General features: G+C 41.8%; 1 protein-coding gene across 1 annotated transcript in view; it reads right to left on the reverse strand.

The window, feature by feature from the left end:
• The window catches only part of sh3bp5b (SH3-domain binding protein 5b (BTK-associated)), a 70,448-nt gene that overhangs the window by 12,079 nt on the left and 38,761 nt on the right, over positions 1-19,608 (reverse strand). Inside the window, exons 4-5 of the mRNA XM_060850275.1 lie at positions 5,640-5,804; positions 498-628 (exon numbers count right to left, since the gene is read on the reverse strand). Coding sequence (XP_060706258.1) covers positions 498-628; positions 5,640-5,804 — 296 coding nt within the window. The remainder of the gene's footprint in view (positions 1-497; positions 629-5,639; positions 5,805-19,608) is intronic.

Raw genomic sequence — 19,608 nt, forward strand, 5'->3', positions numbered from 1 at the left:
AAAAGTGATTATTTAATTATTTTATACACAATAAGCCTTGTTTTATTAAAAAGTTAAATCTATGATTTGTTTTTTTGTTTAAGTGAGTAATTCGGATTTTTTTTAACATTCATGAACCTATCCAGATCTTAGCATTATACCTGGTAAAAAAAATCGATTGGGTTGTTACCTGTGCAGATATAAAAGAGATACTGAGTAACACTGTAATGTGCTTTAGTTGGAGAGAATATTCTTGTAATGTTGCACTCTGAAAAAATCTAAACTGAGTAAAGATTGGTTCCAGTTTGATCCTTCAACCAGTTATCAGGAATATAACATAAAGCATCGGATTACAGTCAAAACCAAAGACTCATCACATCTAGGGAAATAATTTTCACTGATATAGTACCTTTCCCAACCTCAGGCCATTCTAAAAGTGGGTATGGGTGAGAGCGTGAAGGATGGGGGAGTGGAGTGCAGCGCACACTGTTTGGGTGGGGAAAAAAAAAATCACTCACTTGGATTTATTAATGGCTCGTTTCAGCTTCTTCTCCAATTGCTTCATCCTGCTCATTGCTGCGTTGTATTTCATAGCTGTGTCTTTGTGTAACAGCTCACTCCTTGTCTTGGTTTGTTCTGCTTCCATGACCTGAGGGTCAGGGGAAGAATCAGAGACATGAGCTCGACTCAAGATCCTGATATCTTTTAAACAAAAATGACTAAAAAGCTCAGACCGCAAGTTTCAGCATCAAGAGGCCCACCTGACCTCAGTCTACTTTTCATGCTTTGTTTCAGATTTCTTGAGCTAGAACTACAGAAACTGCACATCTCTCATTGTCCAACCATTCTCCACACTTCTGCCACCTAATCCATGTGAAATTGGCAAACTGAGAAGCCTTCAAATGGTGAAATTAATGAGCTGCAGACATGGCCAGGCAAGAGGCTAGTTTTTTTCCAGTATTTCTGCTAAAACTATGTCTTCGTGACTTGTGGGTGGTTTCCAGCTTTTTGAAAGTCAGTTCATTTGTCCTGAACTTCAGTGACCTTGAGTTGCACTCCCCTGCTGTCAGCCTTCACCATAGCATGGGGATGTACTCTACCCGGTACATCAGAACAAGAGGAAAAGCTAGGAGCAACACCAATAGCAGCAGCTGCCTTCTCAATCCCTTCCAACGTCTCAGCACAGAGGGACTAAGCTCCTATCAATCAGAACTACCAACAGTAGGAAACTATATTAATGAGTTAAAAGTGATTGTTTAATTATTTTGTCGACAATAAGCCTTGTTTTATTAAAAAGTTAAATTTGTGATGGAATTTTATTCTAGAATTATTCTAAGCAGGGAAACTGGTGCTAGATCAGGAACCCCTTTGATTCAGTGGGCTTTGCTGTGATTCTTCAACTTAATTACAGGATTAGAATGACATTTCCAGGTTTCCCAACCAGAGAGGCTGTGCAGGTGGCCAAATCTGTCAAAGCAAGGATGGAGTTACAGGGACCCTGGCATGGGGTCAGACTGCTGAACTGTACAACAGGTCCCTGATGCTTCAGTAGGAATGCAGAGGAGAGGGTGGGTCTAGCAAAGATGAGTTCAGGAGAAAAGTGAATGCTATATGTTCAAAAGTGACAATCTAACCTTCCTTCCATCTTCCTGTATAAGTATCCTCAGAATAAAACACACTAAAGCGCCACTCAACCATTTCCCTCTTTGGGCACTTCATTCCCAACGCCATCTTAGTTCATGCGTGCACCTCAGTCATTTTTCATAAATGCTGTTCTTCCCTTCTCTCTGGACTCCTCAAACCCACAACTCAATTTTGGATGCTTGCGGAGAGCACAAAATTGTGGGAAGGGGCAAAGAACCAATGACAGGGAGTTCCAGCAGTAGCCACCTTGAAGGTCACCGGCAGTATGTACCCATACCCAGCTGAACCACTGGGAGGGGGGGTAGGCTACAAGGAAGCTGATCCTCTGTTCATGGTTCTGATTCATTGGAGCTTAGTCCCTCTGTGCTGAGAGGTTGGAAGGGATTGAGAAGGCAGCTGCTGCTATTGGTGTTGCTCCTAGCTTTTCCTCTTGTTCTGATGTACCGGGTAGAGGAGATCCCCATGCTATGGTGAAGGCTGACAGCAGGGGAGTGCAACTCAAGGTCACTGAAGTTCAGGACAAATGAACTGACTTTCAAAAAGCTGGAAACCACCCACAAGTCATGAAGACATAGTTTTAGCAGAAATACTGGAAAAAACTAGCCTCTTGCCTGGCCATGTCTGCAGCTCATTAATTTCAACATTTGAAGGCTTCTCAGTTTGTCAATTTCACTGAGGAAGTATCCATTCCGTACTCTGTCTCGTGCACTGTGGCAAATTCCTCACAGTGTGGGAAACCTGAGTGCTGGCTGCTAAAGCCAGAAACGAGGATTGCATTTACAGTCAATTGACCCTTAAAAATATTTTCACACAAATGCTTTCAACTCTATAAGTCTTCCTAATGCTCGTGCAAACCTACCCTGGTTAAACCTAGGAGGTGGATAGTTTTTATCAGATTACTACTTTCAGATTTTATCAAGCCTCCTCCAACCACCTTTCCCCTTGACAGTTAATATTCAGCACTTAAACTGGATTCTGAAAACACATATAGGCATCAAGAGTCACCATTTCTTTTAGGTGGCTTACATTTTCATGTCATACCTGCCCACGAGTCAGGATTAGAAGATCAGCTAAGGAACTTGACCTACAGACAACTCCATTAACCACAGACATTGCTTGGGATTGCACTGGTCACAAATATTGATTGAATTTGTGGCTAAATTTCTCAAGAAACAAATTTTTGCAAAAAAATTACTCTGAATAGAATTCATCTGCAATAATGATGATGAGAGAGAACCAAAAATGAGTCACTCAAGATGTTTCTGGTTTTGTGTTCCACATTGGCAGGAAACAGTACTGAACTATTTAAAGTGCAGACACTACACTGAATCTACTTTTAAACACTAATGGTCAGAGCTTCAGTAGTTTACCACTTGCCACAAGAAGTAAAATGTCCACAAGTAACAACTTTAAATGTGGAAAGAACCAAAACGAAAGGGTTGTATATTCACCCCATGGTAACTGTAGTTGGAGTTTGCAAACTGAGGACTTTATAGTCACTGATAAACTAGAAACACCTCAACACAGGAGAGATTCAAGAGTATTTCTATTTTTTCCCCCAAAAGGACAAAATTACATGAGGGCAGATGTCACTCAGGCAGTGACTGCAGGACCTTGCCTCAGTTTGCTGGAAATCCGTGCGGGCTCCAATAACAGATGGGGCAAATGGAAGTTCCAGATCATCAGGCCGCAGCAGGGAGAAATCTAACTTCCTATCGACAGCTGCAGTCAATAAGAGGTTTTCAGTTCAACCTGCAGCACGCAATGAGGAAGTGCAGCCACAGGAACAGAAGCTCGTTCTCTTCCATTCGTTGAAGGTTATGAGGAACTTTAACAGAGGTGTGCTCACGTTTTAAGGACTTTGTGGGAGAAAATCAAGAGAAATGGTTTCCAATGGGAGAAGAGTCATTAGTCAGAAGGGAATGACATAAGATCATTAGCGAAGCAATTAGAGGTGCAAATTTTTCTGCTTTTTTTTAAAATCGCAGCAAGTTGTGTGCTTTCTCCCTGATGGACGGTAGATGCATGTTAAATAGCATCTTTCAGTGGGGATTGGATGTGTACTTGAACAAGAAAGGTTTGCAGGACTAGCAAAACAGCATGGGGAATAAATTCGATAGCCGTTTGGGAGCTGAATGGTCTCTCTCTCGGTTGTAAAGATCACATGAGAATTGAACTTGAACAGCAATCCAGAGACTGGATTGGGTGGTCTGACTCTCATCTGATCATCTGCACCACTAACTTCTTAGTGTTTCAACAGAAACTGATTTTAGACTGAGGAGCAGTAATTCTGGGTTCAACTCAGGAAAGAAGTGTATTATTTCACAGTGACAAGCAGCTGAGAGAATCTTCGAAATACACTCCCTAGAAATATCTAAACCATTGCAAGTGGCCATTTGGCCCATCCAAATCATCACAGTTATTCAGCTCTGACCTGCAAACTACAGCACGAAATGCATATGCAAATGAGTTAATGTAGTAATGACATTTCTGTCTTGACCACTGATGCAGGCAAAGAGCTGCAAACACACAACATCCTCTAGATAAACAAATTACTCCTCAGCTCCACTCTAACCTATCAATTATTTGAAAGTGGTACCCCTCAGTTACTAACCTCTCCACGAATGGAAGTAATCCCTTCTATCTACTCTATCTCGGCCCTTCGTAGATTTCATATACTTCAATTACATCTCCCTTCTACCTCCTGTTTTCCAAAAGAAAACACTCTGCCAATCCAATCCTTTCTATCGTTTTCCATCCCTAGTAACATCCTCGTAGATCCCCTCTGTACCTTCCCTAATGTAATCACATCTCTTTTGCGGTGATCAAAACTGTGCAGTCTATTCCAGTTGTTGTCTAACTACTGCCCTATACAGTTATAGACTCAGAGTTACACAGCATGGAATCAGAGCCTTCAGGCCAACTCATCCATACTGACGAGATATCCTAAATTACCTAATCCCATTTGCCAGCATTTGGCCCATATCTCTCTATACACTACCTATTCATGTACTTTTTTTAAGATTAGATTACTTACAGTGTGGAAACAGGCCCTTCGGTCCAACAAGTCCACACCGACCCGCCGAAGCACAACCCACCCATACCCCTACATTTACCTCTTACCTAACACTACGGGCAATTTAGCATGGCCAATTCACCTGATCCGCACATCTTTGGACTGTGGGAGGAAACCGGAGCACCCAGAGGAAACCCACGCAGACACGGGGAGAACGTGCAAACTCCACACAGTCAGTAGCCTGAGTCGAGAATTGAACCCGGGTCTCAGGCGCTGTGAGACAGCAGTGCTAACCACTGTGCCACCGTACTTATCCAGATGCCATTTAAATGTTGTAATTATGACCAACTCCTTTAGCAACTCATTCCATACGTACACCACCCTCTGCATGAAAAAGTGCTCCTCACTTTTAAATCTTTCCCCTCTCACCTTAAACCTATGCCCTCTGGTTATGGAATCTCCTAACCTGGGAAAATAGGTCTTGACTATTCATCCTATCCACGTTCCTCACAATTTTATATATAAAGTCACCCCTCAGCCTCCGACACCCCAAGGAAAACAGCCCCAGCCTATTCAGCCTCTCCCTATAGCTCAAACCCTCAATCCCAGCAACATCCTTGTAAATCTTCTCTAAACCCTTTCGAGGGGAACAACAGCATTTCTTTAGCTCTCCTATTTCTTATCTGCTTTGACTGAGCCAATGAGTATTCCATATCCATTCTTGACCATCTGATCTTTCTGTCTTGCTGCCTTTAACAACTTATGCAGGTGCAATCTGAAGGCCTAGAATAAGGCAAGACTTAAGTATAAATGAAAGGCAGGAATTGAGATCAGGAAACAAACATTCCAAGCGGGATCTTTATTTCTATGCATTTTAATGAATAAATACGTTCATCAAAATCCAGGATCTCAGCAAAGTCTCCTGCAGATTAGCTTCAGGAGCAGCAGTATAGAATTTGTCACCTATAGACTCAGACAGAGTGATTAGAGCTGGACCTACCCGCTGTGTTGCATGATTAAGCATCTCTTGCCACGCTGAGTCAAACTGACGTTCCTCGTCTTCCAATAGCCTCTGTTCAGCCAGTGCAATGGTCTCCTTGGCCGCTCGCAACACCTCAGTGGCTCGTTGAAAATCTTGGGTTGCCTTCTGGGCCTCCAGCTGTGCCTGAGAGGAAGCAGAATAAACTTAGTTCAGATGCAGCACAATCACATTCCTCATCGGAAATGCAACAAGATCAGTCCCAGCAGGGTGCAGTGTTCAGTGAAGTGCTGTGCAGCAGGCCACTGAGGAGCAGAAGGTGTGGGCCAAGGCTCCGTAAACTTCTGATGTCACCCGCCTTTCCCACTGTCCTCAAATCCTTAAGTTTTTTGCTTTACTGCCTCCAAGCCACAGGGATCGCATCGTTACTGCTGACTCCCTCAGCCACTTACATCGGGCCAGCTTGAATTCCAAGGTTTTTTTTATTGTTTTTTTTTGCCATGGGGAGTTGTGGCCCTCCCACACCTCCTTCCCATTCCTGGATTTGCTCCAGTTGAACCCAACTCTGGCGAGTGTGGTGTGTATACCTACAGCAGCTCAAATCGATTCCTGATCGACTGCAGATCCTACCGTTTGGACAGTTGGAACCTTCCACCATTTCAAAATAATGCTGGCTCAAAGCGTTAATAACCGTAGCAGGCAAACCCTCTATGAAATCATTCCTGGAGGATGACTTTTTTTTAAATAAGACAGGGCAATATGAAAGAGCAGGGCTTCCTGAGATTCTCATTCTGCACAATACGGACCCAACTGTCTTGGTCCCCCCAACGTCGATGCAACGGACAAGGCGGCACAATGGCTCTACTTCCTCAGGCAGCTAAGGAAATTCAGCATGTCCACAAGGACCCTTACCAGTTCTTACGGATGCACCGCAGGAAGCATCCTATCTGGGTGCATCACAGCATGGTTTGGCAACTGCAAGAGAGTCATGAACACAGCCCAGTCCATCTCACAAACCAGCCTTCTCTTCACTGAGGAGAAAGTGAGGTCTGCAGATGCTGGAGATCAGAGCTGAAAATGTGTTGCTGGAAAAGCGCAGCAGGTCAGGCAGCATCCAAGGAACAGGAGATTCGACGTTTCGGGCATAAGCCCTTCTTCATTCCTGAAGAAGGGCTTATGCCCGAAACGTCGAATCTCCTGTTCCTTGGATGCTGCCTGACCTGCTGCGCTTTTCCAGCAACACACTTTCAGTTCTCTTCACTGACTCCATCTACACGTCCCGCTGCCACAGGAAAGCAACCAACATAAACGAAGACCCCTCCCACCCCAGTTATATTCTCTTCCACCCTCTTCCATTGGGCAAAAAAGATATAAAAGTTTGAGTACATGTACAAATAGATTTAAGAACAGCTTCTTCCCCACTGTTTTCAGACTTCTGAATGGACCCCTCAAATATTAATTCTGATCTCCCTCTCTGCACCTGTAACACTGTATTCTGCACTCTGCTCTGCTACCCTGATGCACTCTGTATGGTATCATAGAGTACACAAAACCACACTTTTCACTGTATCTCAGTACATTTGACAAAAATAAATCAATCAAATCAGTCATCCCAACATACAGGACAGTAAAATAATGTACTCTGACCAATGCTCCCATGGGTTAAACATACTTGGACCGAACCAATGCTCTCCTGATAACATTGAACAACCTACTGACATAGCAACAACCAGAAGCCTAGAGTCACTGTTCACTGGTTCCTACAAGTCAGCACAGACATGGCAGAGTTCAATGAATGGCTTCACTGATAAAACTCAAGTCATTATAACAACAAGCTCCCAGGCTAAGTAATACAACCCTCGGAAAGAACTGGCAAGTAGCCTGCACTGTCAAGCAGGCTCTGTTTACTGTGGGAATATTCAATCCTGCAAAAGGACCCAAAAGCACTTTTAAAATGGCTTGGCAAAAAAAAAGAGTTGCAACCAGTAATAAAATATTCCAATGTAGCTCAGTAGGAAATGCAAACAGAATGTGACATGGGTGCTTGCATCTGTTCTCATTTCAGCAGATAACACACTCTGTGCTTCAGAAAGCAATGTGATGGTTGAAGCAATTATGTCAGCATAAGGATTAATGCAGAATACAAAATACAATAAGAAATAGCCATTGAGCCCAACACCTTTGTTCTGGCATGTCTCTTCGACATGGGCAAACCTGCACTGATTGCCAATACTAAGTTTTTAAGGTATTCCCAGTAAAAATCCCCTTGTAAAATAACCTATAAAATTAACAGAAGCAAACAAGGAAGAGGTGTGGTTAACCTCCAACAAAGTAACATGATAACTACACATGGGAAGGGGAATCCCACATGTAAAAGGCCAGATATATTTTCATTAAACACCATTGATTCAAAAGAAATTTCATTAGATATTCTCAAACAGATTAAAGAATCAGGACATTCAGAAACAGACAAAAATTAAGACAAAGAATTGGCTTATGCTAAAATAGGAGAAAGTGATACTGGTGATCAGAGTCGAAGCATGTGGCGCTGGTAAAGCACAGCCAGTCAGGCAGCATCTGAGGAGCAGGAGAGTCGATGTTTCGAGCAGAAGTCCCTCATTCCTGATGAACGGCTTATGTCTGAAACGTCGACTCTCCTGCTCTTATTCTAAATCTAGCAACCACTTCCGAATCTAAAACATGGGTTTTCAACCTTTAAACCACCAAATGCACTACATTTGATTCAAATGCCCGAGCAACATTAGACTTAAGTTGTACAAACATGCAAATCTACAGTTCTGAAAAGTAAGAGGGGTTTTGATAGAACAGGAAGAGAGAAACTAGTTCCACTTAATACGAACTGTGGAAATTGTAGGTTAGGATGAGATGTGATGGCTGAGTTAGGGCACTTGAGAGTTATAAGTTAACCAGGAAAGACCTAAAGAGAGAGCTAAGAAGAGCCAGGAAGGGATATGAGAAGTTGTCAGCAGATCGGATCAAGGAAAACCCCAAGGCTTTCGGTATGTGGGGTCAGAGGAGATAGAGGAAGTGCTAAATGAATACTTTTCATCAGTATTCACACTAGAAAAAGACAATGTGGTTGAGGAGAATACTGAGACACAGGCTACTAGACTAGATGGGATTAAGGTTCACAAGGAGGAGGGTTAGTAATTCTGGAAATGGTAAAAAAATAGGTAAGTCTCCTGGGCAGGATGGGATTTATCCTAGGATTCTCTGGGAAGCTGGGGAGGAGATTGCAGAGCATTTCGCTTTGATCCTTATGTTGTCATTGTCTACAGAAATAGTGCCAGAAGACTGGAGGTTAGCAAATGTTGTCCCCTTGCTCAAGAAAGGGAGTAGAGACAGCCTTGGAAATTATAGACCAGTGAGCCTTACTTCGGTTATAGGTAAAGTGTTGGAAAAGGTTATAAGAGACAAGATTTATAATCATCTAGTAAGGAATAAGTTGATTAGGGATAGCCAACACTGTTTTGTGAAGCATAGGTCGTGCCTCACAAACCTTGAGTTCTTTGAGAAAGTGACCAAACAGGTGGATAAGGTTAAAGCAGTTGATGTGGTGTATATGGATTTCAGTAAAGCGTTTGATAAGGTTCCCCATAGTAGGCTATTGCACAAAATAGAGGCATGGGATTGAGGGTGAATTAGCATTTTTCGATTAGAAATTGGCTAGCTGAAAGAAGACAGAGGGTGGCAATTGATGGGAAATATTTATCCTTGAGTTCAGTTACTAGTGGGATACCACAAGGATCTGTTTTGGGTCCACTGTTGTTTGTCATTTTTATAAATGACCTGGATGAGGGCACAGAAGGATGGGTTCGTAAATTTGCGGATGGCTCTGAGGTCGGTAGATGGTGACAAAGGATTTTTGAGAAGACTGAGGTTCTGGATGTAGGTTTGCTCACGGAGCTGGAAGGTTCATTTGGTATGGTAAGAGTCTTGTGTAGGTGAGCAGAAAGATCGCTCATCCAGGTCCAGGTACATAGAACCTTGAAAGTTGCCACCCAGATTGATAGGGTTATTAAGAAGGCATACGATGTGTTAGCTTTTTTGGTAGAGGGATTAAGTCTCAGAACCATGAGATCATGCTGCAGCTGAACAAAACTCTGGTGCAGCTACATTTGGAGTATTGTGTACCGTTCTGGTCGTCGCATTATAGGAAGGATGTGGAAGGTTTGGAAAGGGTTCAGAGGAGATTTACTAGCATGTTGCCTGGTATGGAGGGAAGGTCTTATGAGGAAAGGCTGAGGGACTTGAGGAAGGTTGAGAGGTGACTTAATTGAGACATAAGATATTCAGAGGTTTAGATAGGGTGCACAGTGAGAGCCTTTTTCCTCAGATGGTGATGGCTAGCACAAGGGACATAGTTTTAAATTGAGTGGTGATAGATATAGGACAGATGTCAGAGGTAGTTTCATTACTCAGAGAGTAGTAGGGGCGTGGAACACACTGCCTGCAACAGTAATAGACTCACAACTTTAAAGGGCATTTAGATGGTCATTGGGTAAGCTCATGGACGAGTAGGTTAGATGGGCTTCAGATTGGTTCCACAGGTCGGCGCAACATCAAGGGCCAAAGGGCCTGTACTGCGCTGGAATGTTCTGTGTTCTATGTACTCTACATTAAAATCTTAAAACAATCCCATAGATCTTAGAGGCCAGCCTGCAACACAACTGAAATAAATTGGTATTGTGTTAGGTGCAGGGTCCAAGGAGAAAACTTACAGAACTAACAAAGGGAGTTAGGTTCTTATTGTGGTAGAATTGCTTTATTTTGAATTGTGCTTGTCCGTTTTGTGGATATACAATTGAGCAATTTTAAAGCATTTCACAATTGCTGCAGTCACCCATTTATTCTAACTACTGGGCTTCAATGTAGTTAGTTTTATTTTTCATCCTCCCCCCATACTGTTCTTCAGACCAGATGCCCAGATGACCAGATGTACGATGATCCTGAACAGGAGTTCTCTTCCACTGATCTCCAGACAACCATAACATCAAGACCCTCAACATTCATGGCAGGGGAGCCACAGGTTCCACTGCAATACTTGCTGCAAACTTATTAAATTGCAGGATAGACATCCAGGTCAAAATGTTAATCACAGCATGAAAGGATGATTTGGAGTGACTGGGGTGTTAATGCTTTAAAAATCTGAAAGCCAATCCACCCACTCCCCCTTTTAATAGAGATTGGATGGGAGCAGGTCACTGTGTCACACAAGGGAGGTAGAAGTATCAGTGTGTGCTATACTGAAGCTACAAGCAGTCTCCCAGCTTAAACCCTTGTCTACTCACAGTGAAACAGAGACAAAGACAGCTTCCTGCAGAGTGAAATATTTTTACAGCACGGTTGATGGCCAAGAGGAACAGGAGTGCTTTCATTCAGGACACCAAGGTTACGTTGGGAATAAATCTCATTCATATCTCTCTCAACCCACCCAGCCACTCAAACCTACCCATATCAATGCAAGGCTACAAACATATTAATTTCACATTCATTTGCCTGAACGTATATTGCAGTTACTAGTCTGCACCCATTAGCTCTTGAATCAATTCCAACCACAGAGGATTCAGTTCATGCCCAGCTGCAATGCAGACTCTGTCAGACAGCAGTGACTTGGCACATGTAATATAAATACTAATAAATACTGTCACTAAATGTATACCTATCTTTGTGTTACTAATCATTTCATATGATTATATGGAATAGGGTAACTCCAGTTATCTCCCTGATCAAGTTTCAGAAGTCTAAACAGAAGAAAAATGGAATTTGAACAGGGCTGTAGTCTGGCAAGCAAATGAGATGTGGGACAAGGGCTGAATGTATATCTTTGCTGAGACTTTGGCAATGCAAGGCCCAGGCAAGTAAGATTTTAACTGCCTGTGCAGATGAGACCCAGATGTAAGAAGCAGTCAGTTAGGCAGCTAGTGACAGCAGGGTTCAGCAATCAGGGCAGGTGACATGTAGGAGGGAGGCCCATGTGAGCGAGGTCTCAACTTTCCTTCTGGTGCTGCTACCTCCTGAGAAAGTGGCTTGAACTGTAGAATGTGGGACTCAGGCAAGACATCATTGATTGCATAGGGAATCTGGGGAATAGACCACACGGCTGCTTGGGCCTGATCAGCCATTCAATATGAACGTGGCTGATCTGCTTCAACTCAATATCCCCCTCCCAAATCACTCACAATGAGCCAATAGGCTCCCAGTTTAAAAGCTCATTCGAAAGACAGCATCTCCATCAGTGCAGCACTCTCTCAGTTCAGTGAGCAATTCTGCAGTAACCTGCTTGGAGTGAGACATGAACTGAGTCAATGCCTCAGTGGCAAGAAAACAACACCTGACTGAGTCACAATTGATTGTGGTATCAATATTTGGTTAACTTAACAGTCCATAATAACAGACACAGACCATTCATTCCATTGAGCCTGTTCTGCCATTTAACAAGGTCATGGCTGATCTGTGGCCCAAAACTGTACATACCTATCTTTGGCCCATATCTTTGCTTAACAAAAATCTATCTAGCTTAGAACTAAAATTAACAACTGATCGAACATCAACTGCCATTTGTAGAAGAGTTCCAAACTTCTACCACCCTATCTGTGTAGAAATGTTGGCTAACATCTCTTCTGAATAGTCCAGCACTAATTCTCGGACTATATCCCCTAGTTCTACAATCCTCAACCAATTTATCTGTTTATCTTTAGTTAAATAGTTTATCTTTATCTACCCTGTCTGTTCCTGATAATATATTGAAGACTTTAATCAGATCACCCCATCTAAATTCTAGAGAAAACCGACCTAATTTGTATAATCTCTCCTCTTAACCCCTGAAGTCCAGGTATCATTCTTGTAAACCTACACTGGACTCCGTCCAAGACCAACATATCCTTCCTAAGGTATGGTAACCAGATCTGCTTCCAGTACTCCAAGTGAAATCTAATTGGAATTTTGTATAGCTGCAGCATAACTTCTCTCTCCTTATACTCCACACTTCTAGATATAAAGGTCAACATTCCATTAGCTTTCTTGATGGTTTTCTGTACCTGTTTGTGGCATTTTAATGATCAATGCACCTAAACTCCCAAGTATTTTTGAACATCCAGGCAGTAGCGTTAAAAGTACCCTTAAAAGATGGCAATGGATCTCTTGTCAGGTTTGTGTGGGCCTAGTTTTCTATTGAAGTTAGTGGGAAAGAAAAAGGAGGAAATATAAATGAGACAGCAAGTTATATTAGCCATCAATTCCCTGGTCTTAAACCCTTGGCTAGAACTACTGAAAGTACCCTTTCAGTTCTTTCCAACATGTTTAGTTTGAAGACTTCCTTTAAGTTCACCATGGGGGTAGCACAGTGGCTCAGTGGTTAGCACCGCAGCCTCACAGTGCCAGGGACTCGCGTTTGATTTCAGCTTTGGGTGACTGTCTGTGTGGAGTTTACACATTCTCCCCGTGTCTGCATGAGTTTCCTCCGGGTGCTCCAGTTTCCTCCCACAGTCCAAAGAGGTGCAGGTCAGGTGAATTGGCCACGCTAAATTGTCCAAAGAGTTAAGTGCTTTAGTCAGAGGGGAAAAAGTCTGGGTGGGTTACTCTTTGGAGGATCAGTGTGGCCTTGTTGGGCCGAAGGGCATGTTTCCACATTGTAGGGAATGCAATCTAATCTAAATTCTTGGAAGTAATGTTGGGAACAGGTTTTCCATTTTGTTACCAAATTCTTAAAAGGAAATATCCTCCCTCAGCAGGATTTAAAATTGAACCTGCCTTTTTTTTTTAAGTACATCTTTGCCATCTCCATTTTAAAAGCAAATCTGAAAGCAATGCAGAAAGACCTTCAGATCCAGGTACACAGCGGAAGCAAAAACAAGTCAGTCCAAACTGTGACACACTCCAGTAACATCCGTTAACACATTTCATGGAAGGACACCAGCCCATGATAATGATTCAGCTGTCAAACAGTGTCGGATGTAATATCCCATTAGCCACAAGAAGGTTTTATTTCCCTGGCAATAGCTACCTCAGGACACACCACTCCTGAGGTTATATGCATTAGGCCCCCTAATAGTCAATGAATACAGCATGAAGTTTTGTTTTGTCCAATCCCATAATGGCAGGTGACACAATTCCTAACCAAGATGAGGGTATACTTCCTGCTAACTATCTTGGAAGCCGAGGAGGTTGTTCAGCATCCAAAATATCAAAGTTCTGGGCTTCACATTTGTTAGTTATTACACTTCTGCCACAAACACATTCAGTCTTGAGGAAGTAGAGGCTATTTTTGGCCCCCCTTTCTCGGTTACAGCAGAAGGCTGGGATTTCTCTTCCGATTACCAGAGTTGCATGTCAGAAAATTCTCTTTTCTGAATTTGCATTTTTGCAAAGGGGTGCGTTTATGGACACAAACACAGAAGTTGCTGGAAAAGCTCAGCAGGTCTGGCAGCATCTGTAAAGGGAAATCAGAGTTAACTTTTTAGGTCCAGTGCCCCTTCCTCAGAACTCAGGTTTATAGCATGTTACTCTGTTGGAACAGTTAATTAGTAATAACTCTACTGGAAAACTTGACAGTAACTAAGTTATTCCAAGTTCCGTATTCTTTTGTTGTATTTCAACTATAGTCATAGAGTCATGCAACATGGAAACAAACCCTTCAGTCCATGCTAAATATAATCCCAAACTAAACTAGTCCCACGTGTTTTGCTCAATGTTCAGTAGTGTGACCAGTCAAACTGCAACTGGAACACAGCACTTTACATTTGCCTTTTAAATGAGAACAAGTTAGGGTCTAGGCTACCTTCTTAAAACATTTTGAGGGCATCTAGTCCAGTCCGTAACAATAGCCTCTCCAAATTTCAAAGCCGTCCAATACCTGAAAGTCCTTACTTGGTCACACATAAGTTGGCCCTGAAGTTGACATGAGTGTGTATTCTGTGCACAAGAATTAAAAATACAGTGAACACTATAAAATTTAGGTGTGTAACGATTTGATTTGGAATGTGGGCTTCACCGGCTAGACTTGCCCATCCCTCATTGCCCATGGTGATGAACTAATCCTTGAACTGCTACAATGGTACAATCCGTGCTGTTCGGAAGGCAGTTCCGGGAATTTCACCCAGCAGCAGTGAAGGAATGGAGATATAGTTCCAAGTCAGCAAGGTAATGACTTGAAGGGAACTTGCAGGTTTGTAATGTTGCCATGCCTTGTCCTTAGAGGTAGTAGAGCTCACAGGTTTGGACAATGCTGTATAAAGAGCCTGTTTGAGATCTATAGAGCACCTTGTAGATGGTACATACAACTGCCACTGTATATCAGCAGTGGAACAAGTGAACATTGAAGGTGTTGAGTATCGGATCCAATCAAATTAACTGTTTTGTTGTGGATGATGTCATGCTTTTCAATTGTCATTAGAACTGCACCTATCCAGGCAACTGGAGAAAATTCCATAAGCTTTTTGATTCATGCATTTTGATGTTGGACAGATTTGGAGAGACAGGACAATCTAAAGAAATGCAGGTCAGATGAATTGGCCATGCTAAATTGCCCATAGTGTTCAGAGATGTGTAGGTTAGGTGCATTAGTCAGGGGTAATTGGAGGATAATAGGGTAGGGGAATGGTTCTGGGTGGGTTAGTCTTCAGAGGGTTGGTTTGGACATGTTGGGCCAAAGGCACTGTTTCCACACTGTAGGGATTCTATAGTAAGTCCCACAGAATTCCCAGTCTTTCACCTGGTAAATCATATCTCACTAACTTGACTGATTTTTTTTTTGAAAAAATAAAGAGGATTGATGACGGCAGAGACGTGAACATGACCTGCATAGACTTCAGTAAGGCGTTCAACAAGATTCTTCATGATAGATTGCTTAGCAAGATTAGACCACATGAAATACAGGGAGAATGAGCCACTTGGGTACAGAACTTGCTTGAAGATAGAGGGTGGTGGTGGAGGGTGTTCAGACTTGAGACTTGTGACCAGTGGTGTGCCACAGGAATTGGTGCTGGGTCCACTGCTTTTTGTCATTTATATAAGTGACTTGGATATAAACATAGGAGATGACACCAAAATTTGAGGTGTATTGGACAACGAAGAAGGTTACCTCAGATTAAAACAGGATCTTGATCAGATGGGCCAATGATCTGAGTGGCAGATGGAGTTTAATTTAAATAAATGTGAGGTGCTGCATTTTAGAAAGACAAATCAGGGTAGGACTTATACACTTACTATTCAGTTCCTGGGAGTGTTGCTGAACAAAGAGACCTTGGAGTGCAGGTTTATAGATCCTTGAAAGTGGAGTCGCAAGTAGATAGGATAGTGAAGAAGGCATTTAGTTTACTTTCCTTTATTGGTCAGAATATTGAATACATGAGTTGGGAGGTCATGTTGCGGCTGTACGGGACATCGGTTAGGCCACTTTTGGAGTATTGTGTGCAATTCTGGTCTCCCTCCAATACGAAGGGAGTTGTGAAACTTGAAAGTGTTCAGAAAAGATTTACATGAATGTTGCCAGGGTTGGAGGATTTGAGCTATGGGGAGAAGATGAATAGGCAGGTGCTGTTTTCCCTGGAGCATCGGAGGTTGAGGGGTGACCTTAAGAGGTTTATAAAATCATGAGGGGCATGGATAGCATAAATAGACAAGGTCTTTTCCCTGGGAATTGGGGAATCCAAAATTAGAGGGTTTAGGGTGAGAAGCGAAAGTTGTAAGAAGGACCTAAGGGGCAACTTTTTTCACACAGAGGGTGGTGCACACATGGAATGAGCTGCCAGAGGAAGTCGTGGAGGGTAGTATAATTACAACATTTAAAAGGCATCTGGATGGGTATATGAATCGGAAGCATTTAGAGGGATATGGGCCAAGTGCTGGCAAATGGGACTAGATTATTTAGGATATCTGGTTGGCACCGACGAGTTGGACTGAAGGGTCTGTTTCTGTGCTGTATATCTCTGTGACTCTATGATTCGCTGATTTCTTTCAATTGAGTACTTTGCAGCCATCATCTCTAAAGAAAGTCAGAGCAAAAATGGTCTTGTGATCAAGTTTTGATCACCGGGTTTTGGGCGGTGGTGGGGAGACAGGAAAGCAGGGATGTTGGAGAGGGATTGTCCAAACTAATGTCACCAAACTGGCCAGGTTAGAGGAATTCTGACCTATTTGTGCACTGGTCCCAGGAGATCACATCTTTCAGATGGGATGGTGTTTGTAAATATTGTAACACAAGGAATCACAATTGAGTTGGGCACATTAATTGGATAAGAAAATCTTAATTTATTTGGTTAAAAAAAAATCACACAATACCAGATTATAGTCCAACAGGTTTATTTGGAAGCACGAGCTTACGGAGTGCTGCTCCTTCATCTGGTCCACACAACACCAGGTACCTGATGAAGGAACAGTGCTTCAAAAGCTGGTGTTTCCAAATAAACCTGTTGGACTAAAACCTAGTATTGTGTGAATTTTAACTTTGTCCAATCCAGTCTAACACCGGCATCTCCAAGTAATGAATTTATTTGATACTGATTGAGTTGATAAACACAGAAGTGGACAATCTGTTCTGTTACCACAAACACATAATGTGATCTTAATTTACAAATCAAAATGTCATACTTAGTTCCTTATAGTAGTTTTTAACCAGCTACGAAAACAATTGCTGGCTATCGCCTGAGGTATCATTTGTTCACATAATATAAAGGATATTTATTCCCCATATGTCAGAGTCTGTGAAAGAAAACTATTCTTTCTGTAGGGATTCTATGATTCTTCTTAATACAAATTCTGCTCTATTATCAAGTCCATCTGTTTTTAAAAATTGATATGCTTAATTTATAAAAGGTTCATTGTCAACATAGTTGGAATAACAAATATTATAATCATGCATCCCTGTAGGATATCAGGGACCTTACAGAATGAGACATAAAATCCGAAGTTAAATCAGGTCACAGCACCCCCAATTCATATGAAACTTGGAAGAGTTCAGAAAAGATTTACAAGGGTATTGCCAAGGTTGAAGGATTTGAACTATAGAGGGAGGTTGAATAGGCTGGGGCTGTTTTCCCTGGAGCTGTTTTCCCTGGGGCTGTTTTCCCTGGAGCGTTGGAAGCTGAGGGATGACCTTATAGAGGTTTATAAAATCATGAGGGGCATGGATAGGGTAAATAGACAAAGTCTTTTCCTTAGGGTGGGGGAGTCCAGAACTAGAGGGCTAAGGGTGAGAGGGAAAAGATATAAAAGAGACCTAAGAGGCAACTTTTCTCACTCAGGGGCTGGTATGTGTATGGAACGAGCTGCCAGAGGAAGTGGTGGAGGCTGATAAAATTGCAACATTTAAAAGGCATCTGGATGGATATATGAATAGGAACAGTTTTGAGGGATGTGGGCTGGATACTGCCAGGGGACAAGATTTGGTTGGGATATCTGGTCCCGCATGGACAAGTTGGACCGAAGGGTCTGTTTCCGTGCTGTGCATCTCTATGACTATGACTCAAAATGCTTCATTCTAATTCTTTAAATTATAATGAATAAAGAAAAAAGGGAATAATAGGTCACTCTTTTAATTAAACATTCTGGATGAAATATCTACCACATTAAGAAACTAATTGAAATGGGATTCAAATTTTATGGAAAGCATATTTCTTTCTTCCTTATTAAAGCAATTTAATATCAAGAAAATGTTTTTGATCCAAATCCACTTACTTGTGAATTACTTTGCTAGAATTTTGTAGATTAGAAATGTGGAGGGGATGCTGAAGTACAATCATTATTCCAGTAAAAAGACTTTCATTTATATAGCATTTTTCTTGACCATCAATCATCATGAAGTGTTTTATGGCCAAAAGTACGACAGAAATGTAGTCACTGTTGTAAGGTCAGAAATACCAACTTGTACACAGAAAGATGATAATATTTATACAATCTGATTTCACAGTGTCATTGAAGGATAAATGTTGATCTGGACACTAGTGATAATTCCCTCCTTGTCTTCAAAGTACAGTGCCTTGGGATCTTTTAAATTCATAAATAGAGGGATGACATCCTCACTGGAACATCACTTGAGAAACGTGATACCTGACAGTGCGGTATTCCTTATTACTGCAACTAAGATGTCAGTCCTGACTTTAAGCCCTAGAGTGGGATTGTTCAATTAAATCATCAAGTAAACAATACAGTTTAACTCAATAAACTGGCTGATCTCCCATGGCATTGCAAACATGAAACATGACCAAGATAAAAGAAAAATCTTAATTTACAAAGCATCTTTAATGAAAATGGAATTAAGATATATAAACTTGCAGTTTGTAGGGCCCCTGATTATTAACCATCCGAACCAATGGCTTTTGGAAAGCATGCTGCAGAGAACTCTGAAACTTCCCAACAGAAACCCATGGCACTGATTTCTGAGGTTAGGTGAAGAATGGGCGCTAGGAACCTACTGATCAAATTTAAAAAGTGAGAAACCAAAGAAGTACTTCAAGACTCCCACTCATGCCATTGGGTATACCTGCAAACTAAATGAGAAGCTAAATAACAATCCTAAAATATTCAAGACTGGAAAAAATCGTTCACATTGGTATGAATTTATGCAGCAGAAGATTTGAATTTCAAACAGACTAACGTCTATTTGAAAGATTTGCATTTTGAAAGAAATCGCACTTGTATAGTTCTTTTTACAACCTCAGAAATTTCACAAAGTGTTTTACAGCTGATTTAATAACTTTTCAAAAGGAAGTCCTGGTTGTAATGTAGAAAACGTTGAGCCAATTTGTGCCCAGCAAGGTCTTGCAAACAGAAAAATGATCACAACTGGATAATTAGCTTCAGGGCGTTGGTTGAGGGATAAATATTGGACTGGACACAAAGAAAACCGATGTTCTTCTTCAGATTCAAAGGTTTTTGAAATGTGATGTTATGCCAAACGAGCAAAGTTTAGGAGATAGAGTTGAGGGTAGGGTAATTGAACATGGGACTAACTGGATTACTAATCTGCTCT

This window comes from Hemiscyllium ocellatum, chromosome 34 (assembly GCF_020745735.1).
Source record: "Hemiscyllium ocellatum isolate sHemOce1 chromosome 34, sHemOce1.pat.X.cur, whole genome shotgun sequence".
Lineage (NCBI taxonomy): Eukaryota > Metazoa > Chordata > Chondrichthyes > Orectolobiformes > Hemiscylliidae > Hemiscyllium > Hemiscyllium ocellatum.